General features: G+C 40.2%; 1 protein-coding gene across 1 annotated transcript in view; it reads left to right on the top strand.

Moving 5' to 3' along the window:
- Nucleotides 1-23,521, top strand: part of THSD7B (thrombospondin type 1 domain containing 7B) — a 274,844-nt gene that overhangs the window by 104,220 nt on the left and 147,103 nt on the right. The window contains exons 7-8 of the mRNA XM_086465473.1: nt 18,121-18,312; nt 22,327-22,561. Coding sequence (XP_086321599.1) covers nt 18,121-18,312; nt 22,327-22,561 — 427 coding nt within the window. The remainder of the gene's footprint in view (nt 1-18,120; nt 18,313-22,326; nt 22,562-23,521) is intronic.

The raw sequence follows: 23,521 nt of genomic DNA, 5'->3' as shown, positions 1-23,521 counted from the left end.
GCAATGACCCAGCAGGACTGGTGAATCCTCATGAACTTAATGATAGACTGTTGGGCAGTTCTGTAGAGTTGGCTCAATCTGTGCTCGAAGCAGGGGGCAGATGTGTCTTGGCTGCCCATAGTACGTTGTAGAAACCAGGATGATCCTATAAGTTCAAATTCCATTTTTTGTTACCATATGCAAAATTCTCATTAAATTTAACATAGCAAGAGTTCCACTGACCCCATCCTACCCCTCCCCCGCCAGCCCCCGCCGGTCTCAGCAGATTTCCCAAGTTTAATACAAAGTCAGCACTGTTTTGTTGTACGTTTAGTGCTGTGTCAAAGGAGACTAGAGCCAAGAGGGTGTTTTGTTCTTTTCATGGTGTTTACAAATACAGCTGGCTGATTTGGTAATGCTCTTGGAAAGTCTCTGAGACTGTAAATTTAGCAGAGTGTTCCCTGGGCATGCATAGATCTAAAGATAGCAGTTTCTTGCCTATCAATAAGTATCTTAAGGCCTTTACTTTTAATGCTATATACGACTTAACTCCCAGGAAAATAATTCCACTACTGCTGTTCACTTATATCATAGGAGACTGCATTAATTCAGACTAGTCTGGGTTTTCTAATACATTATTTATTTAGGTCTTCAAAATGTCTGTGGTACTGCATGTAGTTGACAGAGCATGTTCTTGTTTGTTAGTATTATATGGCAACCTGTTTTCCCAAGATGCTTAAATAAATGAATGCCTTCAAATAAAGTTGTGATTTTAAAAGCAACCTTTTTTTCCCCCTGTTATAACTATAGCATCCCATAATCTTAGCTCTGCTTTCTTTTCTCTACAACCAACTATTTTAAACAGTTCTGGAAAGATCTTCAGTTCTTTAATTAATTAATTTATTTATTTAGAAAAATGCTTTTTAGGTCTTGATTCTAAATATCTAGCCCAACTTCTCCCCCCACCCCCAGGCAGCAGAAGCTTAGAATTGCCCTTAAATGCAATAAAAGAATTACATGAAGGATGAAGTACTGAGCTCATGTTTTCTGACCATCCACAAAGCTTACAAATCAAAATATACGAGAGTGCCACATAAGTGAGGATGAAACAAATGGTGTACAATGCTTGGAAATGAATGAGTCATGTGAATGAACATTGGCATGTACATCCCCAGCCCCATATTAAGATTAAAGTGAGTTGTCTGCTCTACAATTGCATAATTGCTTCTGTGACTGATTTGGTGCTGCTCTGTAATAAGTTGTGAATACTGTATGCTGACCTGGTTAATGGGATGTTTACTAAATGAATATATTTGTATAGTTTAATAGGGGGATGTTTGGAAAAATTAGCAGGATGAGGAAGAATGGCTCAGGAGAGTAATTTTTCAGCAAGTGCTGGGGTTGCGAAGAGGAAGGCAGGCTGTCTTGCTGTTGGCATTTGGGGGCTTGGAGGGTGAGGTTGCACGGGGCTGGGTCCTCTTCCCTCCCCACCGCAGGGAGGTCTGTGCCCTGGGCACATGCATCAGCATGGAGCACCCCTGTCCTGACTGCCTGGGTGAGCAGGGTACACGGGTGTCTGCTCCAGGCTTGGGGTACCCACACTCTACACCCCACTGAAGATGCTGCCAGTGTGGGGAAGCATGCTGGGGGGCGGCAGCCTCCCTCCTGCAGCTGTGAAAGCTTAATTTTTAAAAATATCTTTCTTGAATTTAGCTATTTTAAGTACTATAGACTAAGATAATTATTTCATGAAGTAGTATTATCTGCAAATTAACCTTGGATCTTTGCGTAGGTTCAGAAAGAGAGAGATAAGGAATTTTATCGCAAATTGCAGACTTACTGAGTTTAACGTAAAGGCCGTGGCAAGTAATACATTTAAACTGCATTTAAGTAGTAAAGACCAGAATATCAAAGTCTAAAAGCAATAAACATTAATTTATTCAGAAAGTTTTCTTTCTAGTTTATATGTTCTTTTTGCACACTGTCATTTAATGAGGTTATATTCTGATTAAAGTAGAAAAATAAAAGAGTAAAATGTTTTATTTCAGTAGATAAAAATGTAGCTTTTAAAAAACATCAGCTTGCCCTGTGTAGTCTGAGCTAGCTGTACAATTTCCCCTTCGTTCGGCATGGCTGCTAGACTAATGGATTTTGGGGGAAAAACTCCCCCTTATATAGAGTTTCAATTGAAATCCATATTTTCATTTTCAGTGACAACTAATACATTTCCTGTAAGCCCTTTCAAATATTCACTGGCAATATTCCCAGACATATATTTTGAAGGTTAAATGGTATAGGATTTATGTACTGTACTATGTAGGTCGGTCTCAATAAGTTAACAAGTCTGTACGGCCCCTTCATTGCCAGAGACCGGTTTGTATCTCAGAAACACTATGGCTGTGGTAGCGTGAAGTTTTGGCTGGTTGATGAACTGTGGTTCTAACGCGCCTGGGGTGAGGTGCTGGGCTGGAAAACTGCTTTTGCTGGTTGCAGAGCTCACTTGGGTATCGTTACGTGGGGCTGCTTTGCATAGCGTAGATGCACCTTCCAGGCAGCTGAAGGTTTTGGCTCTCTGTTCAGAAACATCTTTTTTCTTAATTTTTTTTTTTTATTTTTAATAGGCTGCAATTGGCACGAGTAAAGAGCAATAATTAAAATAATATTCCATGAGGTTTGCCTTTTAGTATGGCAGTTTGATTAAAATTGGGTCTGCCTTTTCCTCTCCCTTGAGGACCATTGCTCGCTTTGTGGCTAACAAAGTGGAACGAGCACGGTGATCAATATTTATGGTGTCATTCTGGGCACCTGCAGTTCTTTCAGCCCTTCTTGCACTGTGGGGCTGGAATGGAGGTTTTTAACTCCAAGCTAATTAATGGCTAACTGTGCAACTTGATGTGGTCTGGAAAGACTGTTCTTAGTACTGTTTCTTATGAGGGTCACATTCAACTTGCACAGATTGGCTGGTTCTCATCATTGATCAGACAAAAGTGGAAACTTGCTTTTCAGTACTTTTGGGTCCTTCAGTTGTCCTTTGGTCTTAGTTTGGGCTCTCCCTGTGTTGGGAACAAGCACCCTTGGGGTACCAACTTTTGCCAGTGAACATACAAAAAAGAAGACACGTATGGTTTCTTTCAGCTGAGTTTATAGTTCTGCCCTACAGGTTTTCTTCCTTTTATACTCCAGTCTCTACTACAGGTTCCAGTAACGGCTGGACATAGCATGTGTTTAAGTCCAACATGAGTGCCATGGAGTCAGTGCTAGTCTGCACTTTGCATCTTACCAGTTTGAGGGCTGCTCCCAGCTGTGCCAGAATATTTTTATACAGCTGCTTATGAAGTCCACAGACTAGGGCAGTATTTTCTGTCCAAATCATCCCTGAAGTACTTTGTTTCACAGTTCTCCTTGTCTCTGGTCTCCTTCAAGGCTTTCCTGAAATGATAATATCATCTTTGAACTGTTGGTGGGTTGGTTTGTTGCAAACTTTGCCTGTTCTCTGCCAGTGACAGTGGCTGGAGGCAGTCCAATGTAATTAGTAAGTATTTTGGAGACTCTGCTTTGGCAGCCCTGTTAAATATGTGCAGTGAAAGCAAAATTAGTATGGGGCCTCATCTTTCTTTCTCATTAGGGCATCTCTATGATCTATAAGCTTATTGGATTGGAAATTAGCCATTCTTATTAACAGAGGAGATACCCTTTGGTCCAAATCCTGACAAGGGATAAATGTATATAGTTCCCACTACAGAGAAAGAAAATACATCCACATACTCCAGGGTGGAAATTTGCCCTTTTGTGTCCATTTCGGTTCTCTTCGAGGAGAATTTCATTTTGTGGTAAAGGCAATAAATTTCTGCTGCTCAGATAAGTGACTACAGAGGTTCATCATCAGGATTTGAAGAAATAAGCCTCCTAAGAAGATGGATGATGACAAGGGGAGTAAGAGTTGTTATCCAATCATTTGTCATGGTCCAGAACATTAAGATATATGGGTAAGACCCCAAAGGTGTGTAAAAGTTCCTTTTTCCAGCAGTTGGTTGGTACGTAATAACTTATCCTGTGCAGTCAGCCAGTGTTACACGCTCTCTGAAAACTCATTTTGTTTGCATCTCTTTGTATACACAGCACATAAGCGGTAACATCTTCTCTATTGCTGGGAAGTATTCTACACAATGTACAAATCTACGCAGTCAAAATGTAGCCCCACGATTACTCAATATAGAGGCTCACTTCCCCGGTGCTCACATTAACTCCCTTCTCTCCCTCCTCCATCCCACTCCAGATGTTATCTGCCTTGCCTCTTATGCTGTGGTAGTGTTCTGCTCTGGGCTTTCTCCAGAGACTTTTCTCTCTGACTGCTTTTCTGTTGTTCCCTGTTTTACAGCGGTTTCCCTCTAGTTCTTCCCCTGTCTCGAGGCTTCAAAACCCATATCAGCCATGGGGTACAGTGTCAGCTAGTGAAAAACTAGATTAAACATTCATGGTCATAGGAGTGCTTGTTAGCATATATGTATTAATTCAACACTTCCTGCTGGTTTTCAATATGTTGAGAGGTTATGTTGCCAGTGAGGTGACTTTAAACTCTGTAGTGGAATACATTTCAACTAACTGCTTGAGAGCAGGTAAAAATCTTGCTCTGCTTACCTAGTTTCAAAGAAGAGCCTTTCCCCTTACTTTTTAACAAGAGATTATTCCTCTCTAACCCAAACATGGTCGAGACCGGATTTCTGAAGGATTTTGTTAAATTATGGCTCTGCAGCTGTGATAGCTGATCGTGAAAATTCACCTTAATGCAGGAGACAACATCATAGTTTGCTTGGTAAACTGATCCCTGCTTTGCTGCTTGCTGCTGTGAAGTCACGCAAAGATGTTTGCCTTGTCCTGTCTGGGCTTGCCGTGGCACAGAATAGCTCAGTAGGCTAAATTTGATCAGCTGAGCCTATGAGAGCTTGGTATCATGCACCGAGTCCTACTAAGCTCTGGGAAATCCTCCAGCGCAGCAACTTCGTTACGTCTGTGTGCTGGAGTTAAAATATGGCCCTTGTGTTTCTCCAGCCTGGTCTGGTATTTTGTGGTCAAAAAACCTTAATTGGCTCAATGTTTTTATTCTCTTGCATTTCTTTCTTGCAGCTGGCTCAGGAGGATGTATCTGACCGCTGCTGACTCGCAGGCAGAGGATTTTTACTGTAACTTACTTGACAAGGGTTTAGATGTGAAAGTCTCAGGCTTAGTCCTCAGCGGTGGCCTGTAAGGCTGTGTAGGGACGTAGATGTGGTGGGAACAGAGTAACACTCTGGAAAGATCATGCTGTTGGTGTACCTTGGAGGTTTGTGATTAGAGGAGGCCAAGTGAGGGGCTGTTGAGTTTTCAGAACTCACCTGGTGTGATTGTATTGATGCCTGTGGAAGTTGAACTGGCATAGTCTGCCTCCAGGAGGACGGGGTGATGGACCCTACGGGTTTGGGAGCCCTGTTTGGACCATTTCTGGCAGCGTGTCTTCAAGTGTTCAGGTGTTTGGTGCTGCGGGTTTTCTGTGAACTGGCCTTGGTGGGGAGATCTGTTCCTGTGGGTTTAGGAGCCATCAGACATCACATGGCCATGTTTCCAGGGAAGCAAAATGAAATTCTTCTGAGTCCCAGCCATGTAATTAAAGAAGTAATAATAGCTATCATTTTTAATGCCTCAGTGCCAAATATAAAGGTTGTTAAGTTGTTTCTGTTACATTTTCAGAGTGGTCTGTTCTGCTGCTTTTTCCCTATTTGCGCCTTATCTGTGATTGAACAATTTCCAGAAATGTGATGAGGACATCATATGCAGAAAGTCACCCCCTTGTCTTTTTTCCCAGTGACTCTGAGGTGCGTGTGAGCGGCTGTTATCTCAGCTGCTAATCAATGAAGCTGGAGCTAATGTGCGAAGTGACCTTTGTCAAGAGAAAGGAGGTTGTGCCAGTATTGTACTTGCAGTTCGAGTCAACTTTTGAACTTTGTCGTGTGTTTGATTGCATGAGCTGCCCCCTTACTGACTTGTGTTGCCCTGTCATTTAGTGTTATATCAACCAAGATAAGAGATGCCCAAAATCTGTCTTGTATGTTAGTCGTGATGTTTTCATTGGCCAGGTATCATTACTGTTCCGTGACGACCCCTGATGATCATGGTCTTAATTCCTTCTGTGCTTTCACCTGTTTGTGCTTCACTTAGTTTGAAGCTATCCTGCATAGCTGTATGCTTGCCAGTTTGGTGAAATCAATGGGATTTTTACTGCTGGAATTAGACACAGTTTAGAGCAGTCTGTAGGTAAGCAAAGGTTATTCTCTAGCACTTCCCTTCTCTACTTTTATAGTGCTTAGAAGTCTGATGGATAGAGCACTCAATTATTCAACATCTATCAAGCTTTTGCTTACAACACCTGAACAAACACTAGTGTTACCTACTTTTTTCTGAATGTATAAAATATAATTCTGCTACGTTAATCCACAAACTTAAAAAAAAGCATATACTGTTGCTTAACCAGCCCTTTTAATGAAATGGGTTTTGAATTGAAATTTTAAGTATGCATGAAGACAGTACCATTTGCAGTGTTAGGATTTCAATAATGTATGGAATTAGCAGAGCTTTATTATATTTCTGTGCCTGCATGCCCTCCATAGAGTAAAAGTTGTAATAAATATAAGTTCAAAGGTAAAATTTTATTGCTGCGCATGAGAGGAGAAAAAATAAATTAGAGTAATGTAATCATGCTCATATATGTTATGAATTTTGAACAGTGTCTATTAGAAAGTTTGTCAAAATGTGCTTAGCTTTGAAAATACAGATTAACGCTGAAGGTTTTAATATTGTTCTTCCTTATGTGCATATTCCTTGAGAATATAAGTGTAAAATATCTCCTGCCGAAAGCAATTGTCATAAAATGACACTTTCCTATTTTAATAGCTGAATAATCAGAACAGAAATATTTTCTACGTTGCGGAGAGGTTATTGCTTTTTTAATACAAAGAAATTTAGTGGTAGAAAACCAAATTTTATCCAGATAGTCTCCAGTTTTTCTGTTTCAGTTCTTATATTTGAAAAGCATGTCCAAATGCTTCCTGACAGCCTTGACACTTCAAGGTGTTTAAAAAGGGGGTGGGGGGCGTTAATTTGATTTCACTCACTGATCCTGTGTTTTCCTTTAATCTAGTAGCAAAGTTAAAATAGTAGTTCTCCAACAGGAGCTGGAAAACCGGTTAGGGAATGACTGGTTGGTATCTATCCAGGCCCTTTATGGTTCGTACACTGGTTTTTTTGTGCTTTGGAGCAAATAAGGAGGAGGTCAGCTGCTGGTGCGGGTGCCTCTGAACTTGGCAGACAACATTTGGCTGAACTGCCTGCTCAGCACATTGTCCTGGCTTCAGCATCTCTGAGAAAGCCCCAGCTTCATGAAATTTTGACATCAGAGATAATTCCTTCTCCTTTTTTTCCCCCCACTTAACATTCGCTTCCCTTTGTCCTCTGTCATCTTCTCCTCTTGTCTTTCCGTGAGCAGAGGGCGTACCCTGAGGACACTACCAAAGCATGGGCAATGGCCTTTCTTAGGCTTTTTAATACAGTCTTCACTCAATTTGGAAAAAATTGAAAGGCGGAGGTGTGTATGCACCTTATTTTGTATTTAAGCAAGAGGATCAGAGTCTTGTTTAATCAGAGCGATCCAGCTCAGGTTGTGCCAGAGTCTGAACTCAGCTGCCATGGCCAAACCCGTCCGTATGTTTGAACTCTGAAAGGGCACGGTGGTGAAGGGCCAGTGTACCCTACCGAGCAGAGACCTCTCGGAGATGTGGTGTTCCTGTTCTGGTGGATGCTGCTCTGCTGGCAACACCCCGTTTCCCAGGTCGGGATGATAACGCCAGCCAACACTGTGAGGTTGCTTCGTCTTGCTGTGTAAATACTCAAGCAGCAATATCCATTTCGATCCAAACCCTAGAGAAAGAGTGAACATTTACATAGGAAATAGTTTCATCAGCCAAGGCAAAAAGGAAGTGGAGTGTGCTGCCTTATCTGGACCAGCAACATCGAGAGCAAGCCTCAGGCAAAGTTGTGTCTCAAGGCTCCTAAGGAGTAATACACGTGGGGTTTTTTTTGATGCACTAGCAGATCTGTTATTTGTCACTTTCTAATTACAATGCCCAAGTATAAGGTTGTGCACTGCTTTGGGTTTTTTTTTTTCCCAGCAAAAAGTATAGTCACAGATGCCAGCTTTTAGATTTTATGGGGTTTTTTAAAATATTTTTGAGACAATTTGGACTCTGGAAACAGTGATAGATTTTATTTTTTTTTTTTTTTTCCCAGAAGCAACAGTCAGTTTTAAATATATGTAAACTTTCTAGAGACAGAAAGTAACAGGAAACTTCCAAATAAACCTTTTTCTAATTAAACCATTTTAGGTCATCCTAAGTGATTCCTGCCTTTAAATTCTTCTGTTGATGCCATTGTAGCTGAGTTGTAAGCAGGATGAGGCTGTTACAATATAATCAGTGAACCAGTTCCAGAGGGTGGAGCAGTTTAGAGACCAAATGCACTTTAAATTGCACTAGAGGAATGATACACTACCGACTGAAAATGTAGGCATCGTTATTAATGATGTAATTAAAGTTCCACCTCATGGGCAAAGTGGAAGCACACAGAAAATATTAGTAATATTGTGTTTCCTACATTTGATTTATCCCCATTTTAAGTACTAAATGATCTATGCAAAATACAGTGGAAATTAAACACTCCTTCTAGAGTTCACAACTTTATTATGTAAAAATGGTTCAAGCATAGGTCAGGGTACATTAGCCAGAAGTAACTTAACCCATCTGAAAAATGTCTTGTGCAGTTTAGATGCATAGTTGATGCTTAGCAAAACTGGTGTGTACACCAAGAGGTTTTACTCAATAACCAAAGATCATGGTCTGCAATTTGCATTGCTTTTGTCAAGAACAGGTTTCTGTCATTCATTTAGACCCTTGACTGATGAACATTTATGGTTGTGGGTGAATTTTCTTCTTTATTGCAATCTTTTAAATGCTGTTGAATAGGACATCTTAATACCACTCTGTTCTGAGTTTTGTGGATCAATTAGAGACAAAATTGAAAAAGAAACTGCTACTGTTAGTAGTAATAATAGCCTAGTATTCGGTCCTGCGAATTCTGAACGTTTCCTGATACTCGGTGGAAGCTCCCAGAGTTGCTTTATGGGATTAGACCAGACTCTGCATCTGAACTAGAACACATTTTTGTGTTAACTGCTTCTAAATGAGCACTTAGTTTTAAGTAGTTGGCATAAATCTAATTTTAATTTACTGTTTTCATTTTATTTTGCATTGATCCTCTTTTTGTGGAGATTCAATTTCAGACTTGGAGAAGGATGTTTTTCAAAGAGTCCAGATGGTATTTGCAATTATTTATTATCATTAGCATTCACTGTATCTGAAAACAAGACTTTTGCCAACTTAGATAAACCTCGTCTGCTGCACTACTATGTACAATTTTTCAGTGTCTTATGTTAATAAATACAAACTCACTCTTGGGGCAGTTTCTGGGGCTAGCAAAGAAAAATAATCTGTTACCCCTCGATATAGCAAATTGTTGTACTTGGGGACTGTGTAAGTCATAGCCTTTTGATGGCTATGAGCAAGCCAGCGAGGTACGTCATTCTTAAAAGCAGCATAAACAAAAATCACAATAATCAAACCAGTAGGTATAAAAGCATTGCACTTTCTCATGTGTGCACAAACAACTTTTCTTTTTGGGTCACTTACTATGTGAGAGCACAGTTACTGTAGTTTGCCCTTTGTAATATGTCCTTTATAATTTTTTTCAGAGTTTTGAGAGTGAAGGTGGCACTTTAAGTCTGCAAAAATGGAATGTTTAGTGGTTTATGTCTGTGATGCAGTGGGAATAAAATGCCACCTACTTTATTCTAAATTAAAATGCTTGAATTCCTCCACTAAAATTGTTCTGCCCCGCTGCACAGATATATAAGTTGAAGTGGACTCTGTACACTATTGGAATAAACAAGTCTACTCATAATGGTTTTTTTTCTTAAAGTTTTGGAAAGATATGTATATTTTATAATATTTTAATACATTTGACTTATTTGTTTAATTGGTTTCTACAATATTTTGTGTTGATTAGCATTTAGAACAAAGCAATACAGAGAAGAAAATAGTGGGACACCTGTTTCAATTATACTACAGCACCAATTTCAACAATAAATCTTAATTGCAATCAGACTTGATCAACCCACCTGTGTAGATTCCCTCATTTACAATGAGGAGGAATAATGGAGAAAAAAGAAAAAAGTGTAAAGAGAGAGAGAAAAAATCCCCAGAACACTAATATGGATTATGTTTAGTTCTTATACTTTATGTTTCCAGATTGCTGTGCGATGTTAATTATTAGGAACAGCAGCCTGAATTTCTATGCTCTTCTCTGGGAATGCAGTGAACCCATGTTTACTTTCAGCTGCCACGTGAGCAATTTCTCTTAATTCAGGAGGAGTTGTGCAAACAGCCGCAAGGTGGAATTAATTCTGCTTTCACGCCCAAGCCCAGCAGGTGAATGTGTAGCAAATTCCTTTAAATGACTGCTTGTCTTTCTGTGTGGGATAGGAAATACATTGGAGTCAATCTCTTCTGTAGGTAACCTCATGCAGCTGTATTATTTTTTTTTAACCTTGAGACGGGTAGCTGCTGTATAATAACCCACAGAGGTATACTGGGATGTTCTCTGCAGGCTTGGCAGCTGCTTGCTGATGTGATGTGCCTCCCCCTGTGCTTGCTTTCTTGGAGCTTCCTTAGAGTCACAAATCAATTTTCTTGTGCATTTACATAGAGAGGGAAAACAGTTGCAGGTAAATAGTCCAAATTGGAGTAGAGGGTGTATATGAAAGAAAAACAAATACCATTTTTTTTCCGATACTCTTCATCATCTTTTTCTCATAACCTCTGTAATGATCACTTGGACATAGCATAGGTAAGGGACAGGATCATGGCCAATAATGCAGGTATTTGGGCAAGGCTTCTGATTTTTATCGGGATTTCTGACATATTTCCATGTTTCTTTTTCACATTTGTTTTCGTTCCCTCTGTCTTTTTCCTCTTACTTTTCTTTTTCCTTATACTCCTGATTTGTTACTCCGTTTTTCTTCGTTGTGCATGATGTGATTAAAAATGCCTTTTTCCTTAATCTGATGCATTGTTTTTCAGACTCTCATTTTAGTTAAGTCTTTGGATTCACATCTTCAGTGATTGTCTCATCTATTCTTTTTTATTCTGAGGATGATCCTGGTTGTATTTGTGTTTATTTCCTCTTTTCCATTGTGAATGCCTTGTTCTTCTTCGCTGCTTCAACTTTTTTTTTTTTTGTCATAGATCTTCACCTTCGTTTGTCTTCATTGCTGTTGCGTTCCTCTTCTCTGCAATGAGGCTCAGATAGCAGTGATGGACCACTGCAATTAAATTTATTCCATACACCACTGCTTTCCCTGACAAACTGACACCGCTCTCCTCCAATGTTCTTACCTGTTGACTGGCATTAAGAAAACTCAACCGGGAGCCAGAGATTTCAGTGAAGGGTGAGGTTGGTCTCCCGGTGACAACAGCACGGCAAGCCCTGGATGCTTTAGGGTGTCTCTAAACCTGGTCGTGTAACACAGGAAAAAACCTAGTGATGTTGTGATGAGGTGAACACATTCAGAATGGCTATAAGAAATTTTTCCTGTTGTTGTGGTTTGATTGTTACTGCTTTTAAATGTAACATTTTCGTTAGCTGATGAGATGCCTAGGCCAAGATTTTGTCAGCAGCTTTCTCCGAGTGCAATTGCCATTAGCAAACTGGCATACAGTCAATATGAATTCTTCTGAATTTACTACTGTCTGTTGACATCTTATTCTGTTACGGGCAAGTATTTAATCAAAGTTTATTGTCATTTCTGAGATTTAAGTGGAACATAAAATTTTACGATACGTATAGTATTTTAGATGACAGCTTCATTATTTCCACTGAATAATTTGAAATGCTACAAGGAGAAATATTGATGTCAAACTGGTAATTGTCATTAAATATGCAGCATTTTTGCAGCAGTCATTTGTGCACAAGATACATTTTCTGAACTTCTAGGTAGCAATGCAGAACAGTCTGAAATGCGATTCCTTCATCTTGAGCCTTTCCCCACTGTGGAGGTTGCTCAAGGCTCCAAACATGTACGCAAACCTGAAATCTTCAAAATAATTTTACAAGTTTTCTTTTTAAAAACAGCGCATGGTATAATGGTGAATGTCAAAAGGAGGATGCTCTGTTATTGTGTTGATCTTCCCATTCATGCCACCTGGTGGGATTTGTATTTTTGCTGCTTTAGTTGTGTCCTGCCCAGTGGACATTCCCTTTTTCCTGAGCCAGGAGGGACGTCTGTGGCAGGAGTAATTAAACTGTCGCAGGAGATGGGCACACAGGTCACTGGGAAGAACGACACTAATGCACCAGAGCTGCAAGGCATTATGTAGAATAGACAGATGCAGTTTAATATTGAACTGATGCAGAATAAAACGTTCCTGTGGATTCAGTGCCTCACCATGGACTGTGTTATTCAGGACTGTGGGAGTGGCTTCTCATTCTAGAATAGAAGAGACAATAAGAAAAAAAAATTAAGTTTCTGGAAGAAAAGCCAAGCTGTTTAGCTCAAGGAGGCGTTTATGTCATTCCTTGTTTTGTTTCCCTTATAATTTAATTTGCTTTTAGATGAATCAAAAATTCCACTCAGAATTTTACTTCTCCATGTAGCTTCTCTGTTACCTTATTAAAGAATTCAAATTTGGGACAGGTGCCTTATTAGCAAATCAACCTTATTAGCAAATATATTTACAAAAATGCCATGCTCATCTCTTTCATAATTATTATACCCTGTCTTTGGAAGAAAATGGATTAAATCTTTGCTGTATTGAAAATGTTATCTGGTGAATATATCTTGGATATTTGGCTTTAATCACTCTACTATTCAAGTACAAGGCAAACAGTTTTAAAAATGTCCTTACAGTTGGTCAGGATGCTTACAATACAACATTTTGAATAGAAAACGGTAACATTTTTACTAACTAAAACTTTTTTTTTTTAGGAAAGCATACATTCATCAAGGCTGAGGACAAAATCTGTGCTTAAAACATGAAATAAAGAGCATGTGAGAGGGAAAATGGTGGCTCCTGGGATGCTGGAGATGCTGGTTCAATTCTTATACCTAATGTAGATCAGAGATTGGATCTTGTGTGTTGTGCCTCACAGGTGATGGCATGTAGTTATGCTCTTGGTCTTTCTCCCCCGCACTTCTTTTTTAAAATACGCTTTTTGAAAGATCTGCATTTTGTCCTAATATGGAGTGTAAAAATTTGAAAGCTTTGAAACCTTAAAGCATTTTATAATATGGAAAAATAATTTCCCCTTGACTCACAGCCCTGTTACATTTCTTAGTATGCAATAAGTCAAAAAAGAGGAATATTTTCAATGTTCTGTGTTGATCATGACTAGCACGAATCAACTAATAGCTGTAACTTTGTAAAATGGAGGTATAAGTTCTGTATTACAACTAGTGCTTTCCAACTGCAGTTTTACTAGCGGTTGTTTGCAGTTACCCTAAGGATAGAAAGCACTTCCCAAGGTTCAGTCCAATCTGAGCCTCCCTTAGTTTTCACTGTGTGGTCTCAACATTAGGATGAAACTGTTCAGTTGCTCAGTCACCATCCTAACCAGGTCTCCAGTTGTATCTTAGTAACAGCTGTGTATTTGTACTGTTTAGTATTACGGCAGAAAAAATACTCTTCGGAGTAAACATAATTCCTTGAAACTAATTCTGGGCACTTGAACAGTGTCAAAGGGGAGAAAAAAGATGAAATGAGCAAGTCAGTCATATCTGAAGAGAGACGACAAAGATAGAGGTGGTAACCTCGGGAGTAGGTTCGATTGGATGGGTTGGATCAGGTCCAAGCAAACTAGAGGACCCCACAAAACCTAGGCCTTCTAAAATATTTTTTCTTTCTTTCTTTGAAAACGCCTTCTGTCCTTTTGCCTTGGATGGCTCAGTTTACTAATGATTGGGTGAATGATGCCCTCATTTTATTCCAATGACACAGCAAGCTGCAGACAGGAACAAGTTTCCTATCAAGAGGGAGCTGCTCTGGGCTCTGACCAGGAGAGACTGGGTCCCTGAATTGCCATCTGGGTTTAGTTCCTTGTTATCACAAGATGAACTTCAGAGCAATGTCATGGGATGTCATCTAAAAAATTCTAACAGAAACCAAAGTTGTAGCTATCATGGTCAGTGCTGTCCCTTTCCCTGTTTTTCCTGAAGGAAAGGTGGCTTTCTCCAAGACTAGTACCCTTCTGCTGTGAGCCCCTACCCCACTGCTCTCCATGGCTGATTTCAGATGCTATGTCTTGAGATCTAAATGCGTATTTGCAGGGGAATTCATATAGCATTCAAATGCATGATTTAGGTGCTTGAAGGCATTAGTTTTATTTGGAGAAGGAGAAGGACTCGTCTAGAATCACAGAATCATAGAATTGTTTAGGTTGGAAAAGGTCTTTAAGATCATCAGGTCCAACCGTTAACCCAGCACTGCCAAGTCCACCACTAAACCATGTCACTAAGTGCCACATCTTTTAAATACCTCCAGGGATGGTGACTCCATTCACCACCACTCTTGAGTCCGGCCATCCAGCCAGTTTTCTACCCAGCAAAGAGTATGCCTGTCCAAGCTATGAGCAGCCGGTTTCTCCAGGAGGATGCTGTGGGAAACGGTGTCAAAGGTCATACTAAAGTCTAGGTAGCCATTCACAGCCTTTCCCTTATCCACTAAGCAGGTCACCTTGTCGTAGAAGGTGATCAGATTAGTCAGGCAGGACCTGCCTTTCATAAATCGATGCTGACTGGGCCTGATCACCCGGTTGTCCTGTAAGCACCATGTGATGGCACTCAAGATCATCTGCTCCATGACCTTCCCCAGCACCGAGGTCAGGCTGACAGGCCTGTAGTTCCCCAGATTCTCCTTCTGGCCCTTCTTGTAGATGAGCATCACATTTGCTAACTTCGGTCAAGTGGGACCTCCCGGGTTAGCCAGGACTGCTGATAAATGATTGAAAGTGGCTTGATGAGCACTTCTGCCAGCTCCCTCAGTACCTTTGAGTGGATCCCATCTGGCCCCATAGACTTGTGTGTGTCAAGATTATGGAAAGATCTAGAAAAACTATTCAGAATATCTGAAATAAGAATTATACCTTCAAGGTACTGGGTGGACAATTTGGAAGCTCTAGGGAATTTAATGTTCCCTGTAAATCTGTGACAATGCATAAAGCACACTTCAGATATATCCTGTACTAGTATTTTTCATGGAAAATGAAAGATTATTACCTCCCTTTGTAGTATACTGTAGTTTTCTGAGAATTCTTTGCCAGGCGGCTGGTACAGAAGAACATTCCCCTTCTGCAGTAATACAAGCCAGTAATTAAACCTGAACACAGCAAATAGAGCTATAAAGTAAATCAAAGTGAGTGTTGAATTGTACCTTCATGCACTGGGTGGTAAACTCTTTATAACAAAACTCAAAGCTTCCTTTCTTTGCTGAGGAACCATGAATTGCAGCCTCTGTTGGCAGTGTTACTGTTGCTGTCACCTGCTGTAAATCCAGCGTGAAAAGAAATCACAGAGGATAGAAGTGGAAAGTGCGTTTTGATCCTTTGCCTCCTTTCCCCACAGGGTGGTCATGGGTGGAGGAAGCCACCCCAAAGGAGACCCAAGTGTTTTAAACCATCTTCTGAGTAGACTGGGTTGGACTTTGTAAAATCAGATTAAGTCAGTGGAAAAGTTCTCTTGGCTCTCAAGAAGTAGGGTTTTCTCTGATGCTTACACCTCTAGCAAAATCTGATCGGTGGAAAAATTTGGCTAAATCCAGAAGTCGGTGAACTTCATTGTGCTCCCTTGCAGTAAGGTCCATATATAATGAAGATAACCTCTTGCATGACCGGAGGGGTGGGGGGCCATGCTTGCAGGGCCAGTGTCCCATCTTATCCCTTCTCATTCAGAAGTGCCACTGACTGTTCGCGTGCTTCCCTGTCAGTGTCAGTGATCGAGAGAAAACGGATGTTTTACCCTACTTCACCAAAGCATATAATCTCTTGATGCTACTGTACCATTGACTGCTAAAATCACGCCTGCCCAGGATGCCCTCATGTTACCTGCTGCTGTACAGACAAGCTGTCAAAATGTTAGCAGGGATTTTGACGCTATAATGACTCAGGAAGACAGCTGAAATAAGGTTTACAGGTTTATTTGGTGTTTTTGTATTGTTTTTCTCTAAAGATAGTTCTCAGCATTTTGTGAGCATCCGAAGCAGCAGTGGTGATAATGGGGTAGTCAAAGCGAATGATGGATTAAGCTTGGTTTGCAGGGGTGCCAAAGGCAGTACTGAAGGATGGGGGCTGTCTGTAGGGAGGGTGTTGGTCCCCATTTTCTTGAGTAGAGTTAAAATAGTGCAAAGACTGGGCATATTGTGCCTTTCCTGATGAGCATAGGCGTGTGCAAGGGAAAGGGAGTATAAAAATAAAGTATTTTTAAACATATCTTGCAGTCTGATTGCCTGCTAGATTCTCCGTTACTTCTCATAATATGCTTGAAAAGTTTTATTTGTGCCTCGAGGGTGGTGAGCCTGTCTTCATTTAGGGTTGCGACTGCAGATAATACCACCGTGCTGTTGACAGCTTTATGTGCTCTCGCTAGCAGCCTGCCTCTCGTATTTACTCACTTGTGTATGTGTTGCCTTGCAAAAGCTGTGCAGTTTTCTACCCTCCTAGTTATAATTGCATCCTGGGCTGCCTTGTTACGGAGCCTGTTCCTGTAGCGTGAGGTGAAAGAGCCAGTTGTTGCCATTATAAATGTTGTTATTTTTTTTCCTACGTATAATTGAGCCTGGAGAGTCATTATGGTTTTTTCTTAGGTTCATAATTAAAGAAACCTCAAAGGAGAGCTTTGTAGTGATTATAAGGGCAAAAGAGGAGGTAACGTTCAGTGTAAGCTTTTTGTTTATAAACAGGTAGATTTGAGCTTCTAGAAATTTCGGATTTGTAGCAGAAAATTCATGAGGGTCCAGAAACATTAAACAAGAGAATGGTGTGTGTAATAAAGTCAGTCATGCCTGTTCATCGCTTGAAACATATCTGTAAGACATTAGGTGTAATTCAGTACCAAAATAGTTACATTTTAAGAATTTTTGTGAATTATGTTCTCCTTGTAAATTCTATGTAATTACTAAAATTACCGAGCATTTCCTTTGTTATTTTAAAAATAAAATTACATATTTGTTTTTTTTTAAACAATATTCCACATAACATCCCTCTTGTGTGCTTTGTTTTGCCACTCTTTCTGCCAGCTGTTCTTTTGGTTGGTAGGTGTTTCCCCACCACCCCAATGTCCTACCTGTTGTTGCAAAGGGGTTTGGAAAGATACTTCTCATCAGGATGTATACTTTGGTCCAGGTCCCTTGGTTTGTCTCTGACAGGAAATATTTCTTCCTTGGATGGTGGTGGTCCAACAGATCTGTTAGTTTGGATCTCCTACTTTTTGGGTGAGAAGCAGAATCAGGAATCATACGTGGTTAGTTCTGGTGAGGGTGCAAGAGGACGACCAAAACACCTATTGGACATTTCTCTGGGCTACAGGCGGAAGAAAATTGTCTTCTGTGGGGAGCTGCAAAATTTGTTTTGTGGAAAATAGGTTCTGTAGGTGGAGATTGCTGGGAAACGTGAGGCAATTATCATCAGAATTGATTGTAATTGATACTACAGTTTTTATTGCTTGAATGATCTCATTGCTCATGCTTACCTGCTTTATAAAGTGGACTGCAGCCAAGATGTCACAAACAAAACTTGAAACATGTTTTTTTCTTTTTTGTTTTTCTGAAGAAATACTTGAGTTAGTTGTTCCAGTGTTACACTTTCAAGTCTGGAGCCTGACCATGTGCTCTTTTGTAGTATATCCCTCCACAGGCTGGCGGATGTTTGACATAAAGTTAGTCTGTTTGATGTGGACCTTGGATATTGAACCAAGCTGAGCCTTCCTCCATGTCTGTCTTGTTTTGTTTGCTCCAGGTGAAGAAGTACCACATCACCTCTGCTCAGATCTTCCCCGTCCTGAAGTTGTGGCTTGTGAAATCCCTTGTGCAACAGACTGTGTCATCAGCGAATGGTCCCCGTGGTCCCCATGTTCCCACTCATGCTCCAGTAAAAATGCTGAGGGCAGTCAAAGCAGGAGTAGGTTCATCTTGGCCCTTCCAGCCGAGGGTGAGCGGTAAACATTTTTGGATTAATCGCTGTTTGTTCGTTTAATGAGTTAACTTGCATTCCTCAGCCAGACTGCGTTTAGATCAGCGTTAATCCCAATACTATAGTAGTGAGGATTAGTACTTAATACTTGTTCGTACTTCTTGCTAGTGACTAAAATATCTTTGTGGACTCCAGTTAATACACTTAAAGAAACTCTGTCACAGTTCAAAATTATTTGCTTCAACCTATGAATCATTGTCTGTTAAGGGCTGGTCTGGGTATGAATTTACTTCAGGAGAGCTGCATCCTGTACTAACGAAATTGCTGCATGACGCGAACTCATCATGCGAGTGTCCTTGTATAGGAACACATTAGTACCAATTTAGAAAGGAACAGTGAGCTGTGAAAACTGAGCAAATAGGAAAGGGCCTGTTTTTGTTATTAAGTCAGACCTACAATGTATTTACCTTGTTTTTCTATTGGACTAAGTATATAGCTTTTGATGAATATATGTGATTTCCTCTGGATCTTCATGGACTTACCATGTATCTGGATTTTTACATATCAACATCAGCGATACAATTACTTATACAAACTATTTTGTATCAGAAGTGTAGTCTTCTAACTACAGTTACACATATGCTAATTCATTTATGTGTTGGTTTATCACACAGGGTTTGAAAGATATTGCATCAAGTGCATAAAAATTTGTAAAATTTGAACAGGTCTAACAGACTAAAGACTTGGTGAGACAACAAAAATATCTGCTATTGTCAGCACTTTGTGCAGCTAATGCAGCAGCAAAACGTTTCTGGGTGCAAATCTAGTCTAGGACAAGCTCTGTTAACTACTACTTTGTAAATTATCTTTACAGCCACCCACTGTTTCTGGGGCAACGTAAGGACTTGATCTTGCAAACCCTTGCTCATGTGAATGGTCTGTATGCACATAAGCGTCCTTATAAGCACTTGCAAAGAAACTTGGGACCCATCAGAATGAAAACTGCTATATAATTGTATATAATGATAATAACTACTACTAAAGAAGTCTTTGAGCAAGAGAATAATTAAAATGAAAAATACAGTTGGCTTCATCTTTTCCATGGAAGTAAAGAAAGGCAAATAGCAGATAAACATGGAATTATGAAAATGAAGTGTTGGAGAAGTGAATTCTGGAAGTACATAATCTCAGTCATCTCAACCAGAAACACGCTAAACTAAAAATGATGTGTTTTGAACTGAATATTTTAAGTTTTTCAGGAAGGAATAACCAACTATTAAAATCAAACACCGCAACTGTTTCTGTACGTCTTCAGCAATGAGTATTATGGTTAGCTATGCAGAGTCACACGTCTGCGTACAGACAAATAGTTGATTGTTTTGAATTTGTGGAGAGAAAAAGGGGATTTAATAGAATTATCACTGCTATACTAAGGCAATCGTATGTTACCTGCTTTCTCTGACTCTTTCATACCCGGCTCACAGCTGAGCCACCGACTTCTACAGAGCTCTGGTATGTTTGCAAGGGAAATTTCATTTGTCCTCTATCAGCTGAGGCTATGTCAGCTGTGGCTCTGCTGTCAGAGGACTTCTGGATACTGTCTTACAGGCTGACTTAATTTCAAATTTTTGGGTCGTTTTCTCAAAGCTGTTCACCAGATCCTGGAATATGTTAGCCATTTGATGAAACTAGAAGGGTTTGGTTTAAATCAGGTTTTAAAAGTTATTTCTTTACACAGAAGAAATCTCCCTTCTCTCTCTCCCTTCTCTCTCTCCCTTCTCTCTCTCCCTTCTCTCTCTCCCTTCTCTCTCTCCCTTCTCTCTCTCCCTTCTCTCTCTCCCTTCTCTCTCTCCCTTCTCTCTCTCCCTTCTCTCTCTCCCTTCTCTCTCTCCCTTCTCTCTCTCCCTTCTCTCTCTCCCTTCTCTCTCTCCCTTCTCTCTCTCCCTTCTCTCTCTCCCTTCTCTCTCTCCCTTCTCTCTCTCCCTTCTCTCTCTCCCTTCTCTCTCTCCCTTCTCTCTCTCCCTTCTCTCTCTCCCAACTTGATGAAAGAGATCGTGGAGGCAGGCAGTGTCAGCAGGTTTAAAATGGATTATAAGAACTGATGAACATCAGGTCCATAAAAAGTCTGTAAATGGCTACTAGGAATAACTAGGCAGTGGCATGCTGTCCTGCCTTCCTTGTACAAGAGTTGTTAATGAACTGCCGAAAGCGGCCAGGCTCTTGTGCTTTTTACAAACAGCATCTCCTGATTGTGGTTTTGCAGGCAGACTGCTAGGCTGCATGAACCATGCGGTATTTCTTATTATCTTAAGTTAAAACTGCCTCATTATTACTCTTCCTTGTTTAGGAGAGCTTCCTTACTGTGGGTATTATTGAAAGAAACACATCAATTTTTCCCTGGGAAGCTCAAAATTTGAGTTAGATCTTTCCTTTTTCTTTGTATTTTTTCCCTAATGGACCAGGCATTCTGCCATTTCCTTGCTACATTTTTTGTTTATTTTTTTCTTTACATGTGCTCAAACACACAAGACTAATAAGTGCATTTTTCCTGTCAAGTCAAAATCATCGGGAAATAAGTTACGTGGGGCGTTTTCTGTTCCATCATCATACAAGACATTTCTGAGACTGAACACTACATGGAACAGTCCATGTTCATGAAAAGACAAATGGTAATGTGACATGATTATCGAAATCAGTGTGCTAAGAAATCTCATCTCTCTCTTTCTTTTCTCAGTGCTATTCATTGTGGCCATTTGGGGTCGTACCTTATTTGAGAAGGCTCAGTCCTGCAAGGCAATCTAGGCATCCCTTTGACGGGCAGTATACCTTCGTCTCCCGTTGATTTTTAGTAGGGCATAAAGGTGCTCTGAACCTCGTCGTATCTGGCCCCAACACTTAGAATCACAGAATGGTTTGGGTTGGAAGGGACCGTAAAGTCCACCCAGTTCTACCCCCTGCCATGGGCAGGGACACCTTCCACCAGACCAGGTTGCTCCAAGCCCCATCCAGCCTGGCCTTGAGCACTGCCAGGGAGGGGGCAGCCACAGCTTCCCTGAGTAACCTGTGCCAGTGCCTCACCTCCCTTGTAGTGAAGAACTTCTTCCTAATTTCAATTCTTTGAAAACCTGTAGCACTTTGGCCATGTCAGAAGTTTCCAGATTCTCCCTCCTGGAAGAGAATGGTTTTGATTTTAGTCATTTTTACTTCTTTCTTCCTAAAATGACAATGCTTACTGTTAAATTTCACTGCATTACTCCTTAGCTTTTGAGCTACGAACATCTGCTGCTTTTATGGGATAAATTCAGGCTGCTGGCTAGAGTGTTAAAGCTTCTGGGGAGGCTGGAGTTCAAACTCCTGTACTTTGTGGATTTATCACTAGCTGCTGACAAAGTGCAGTAGCTTAGCAAAATCTTTGGACACCAATTTGAAGGATGCTGCTTCAGAAAAATAAAGGCTTCATACTCAAAACTTGTCTTTCAGGTTTCCCCCCCCCCCCCACCTTGATTTGCAGTTGTGGGTTACATTTGATACATTCCTCCATCAGTACAGTTCAGTACCCTCTACAGCTCAGCTCTTTAAGGCAACGCGTGAATAGAGTCCAAATATTAGAAAGAGATGTTCCTCCTTGGGAAATTAGCAAGGAGAATGAACATAAAAATAATGCTTAATTTGTCTTTAAACCTAATTGCATGTTTGCTGAGTGATACTGGCATTTAAATGGAATTAACTTGGCTGCGTGTAGGAGTATCAATAAGGTAACTCAGAAATATACTTTGCCAATTTCTGTTTCCATTATGCATTGGAATACAATTTTATGCAAGGCTAGTTTAATGGGGAAACAATATTTTAGGAGGTTGTTATTGCAGCCATAAAGGTCAACAGCTTTATTTAAGCTTTATTTATTTATTTTTTTTTAAATGTGGGAGAAAAAAGAAGATACTAAGCGAACCTAACATTTTTATTTATTTTTCCATGTCTTCCTTTTGCCATGTGCCGTAAGATAAAATATGGTGTTCTCCTGACTCTTTCCAGGTGGAAAAGCGTGTCCCCCTGACCGAGCCCTGCAGGAGCACCGTGCCTGTAATGACCACCCGTGCGTGCATTTCTTCTGGGAAACTTCTCCCTGGAGCTCTTGCTCTGAAGATGCACTGGTCACTGCTCTGAATGCAACCATTAACTGGAGCAGAGAAGCCCCTTGTGGAGTGGGCATACAGACCAGGAAAGTCTTCTGCATGAAGAGCAGTTCTGGGCAGGTCACACCTAAAAGGTATTTAAAGAAAGTTTATTAGTGGGTATTTGCAGTTACAATGCATGACATATGAAGGTGTTTCCAGCTGGTGTATGGAATCTGCAGTGTTGAAAATAATTTCATTTCAGGACTAATTCTCCAGCTACTGCTCCATCACTACTATGAAAGGGATAATAATATGTAACAAAAATAAATAGCTAGTCCATTTTTTAATTTTCTGTCTAAATCCAAGCAAAATGCATGTTTTTAGTGGTGTAGATTTTTTGCTGTAGCTCCTCTGTTACTCTGATTTACAATTTTCTGCAAATGTTTTTCCTGAAGGGCAGGTGTGAGGAAAATATAAAGTACATCTGAATATAACGTTCATCAATACATTATTAACAATGCTTTAATAAAATAGAAAAAGTAAATAGAGTTTGCATTATATTTACACCACAATAAGGCAGAACCATATGTGTGATCTATGTCGTTCAGTTGATTTATATAGCTTCTATAATCTGTTACCAGCACCACAAAATTATGTATTCTGCAGTACAGATATTCTGATTTTTGCTTTGCTTTACTAAATGAGGAAAATAAGTAGCACAGATGTTTTCCCTAATACCAAAAAATCAAGACACTGCTAATTATTTTTTGCACTGTTAATGAGTCTAGAGACTTACAACTGAGTTTCATTTCTTATTGTAGCTCTCAAAACAATCCTGTTCGTATAAGCAGACTGTATTGATTTTGGTAAAGTTAATTAAAATTCTGAGGTTAATGAGATTAATTAAATAAAGGGAAAACCCCCTAGTATTCATTTATATCTAGAATCTGTTGATATGCTGTAACTTTGCCTAATTAAACATGTTGTTTGTGAAGCTATGTAATGTCTAAAATAGTTGTCTGCCCCCTCCACTTTTGAGATGGTATAAGGGGAAATGGAACCGAAGGGTAAGTAAATACTTAAGTGGAGTGAAGGGCGAACAGAATTTCAGT

Source organism: Leptosomus discolor, chromosome 5 (genome assembly GCF_034619465.1).
Source record: "Leptosomus discolor isolate bLepDis1 chromosome 5, bLepDis1.hap2, whole genome shotgun sequence".
NCBI classification, from domain to species: Eukaryota; Metazoa; Chordata; class Aves; order Leptosomiformes; family Leptosomidae; genus Leptosomus; species Leptosomus discolor.
This window is presented reverse-complemented; position numbering and strand designations above follow the sequence as displayed.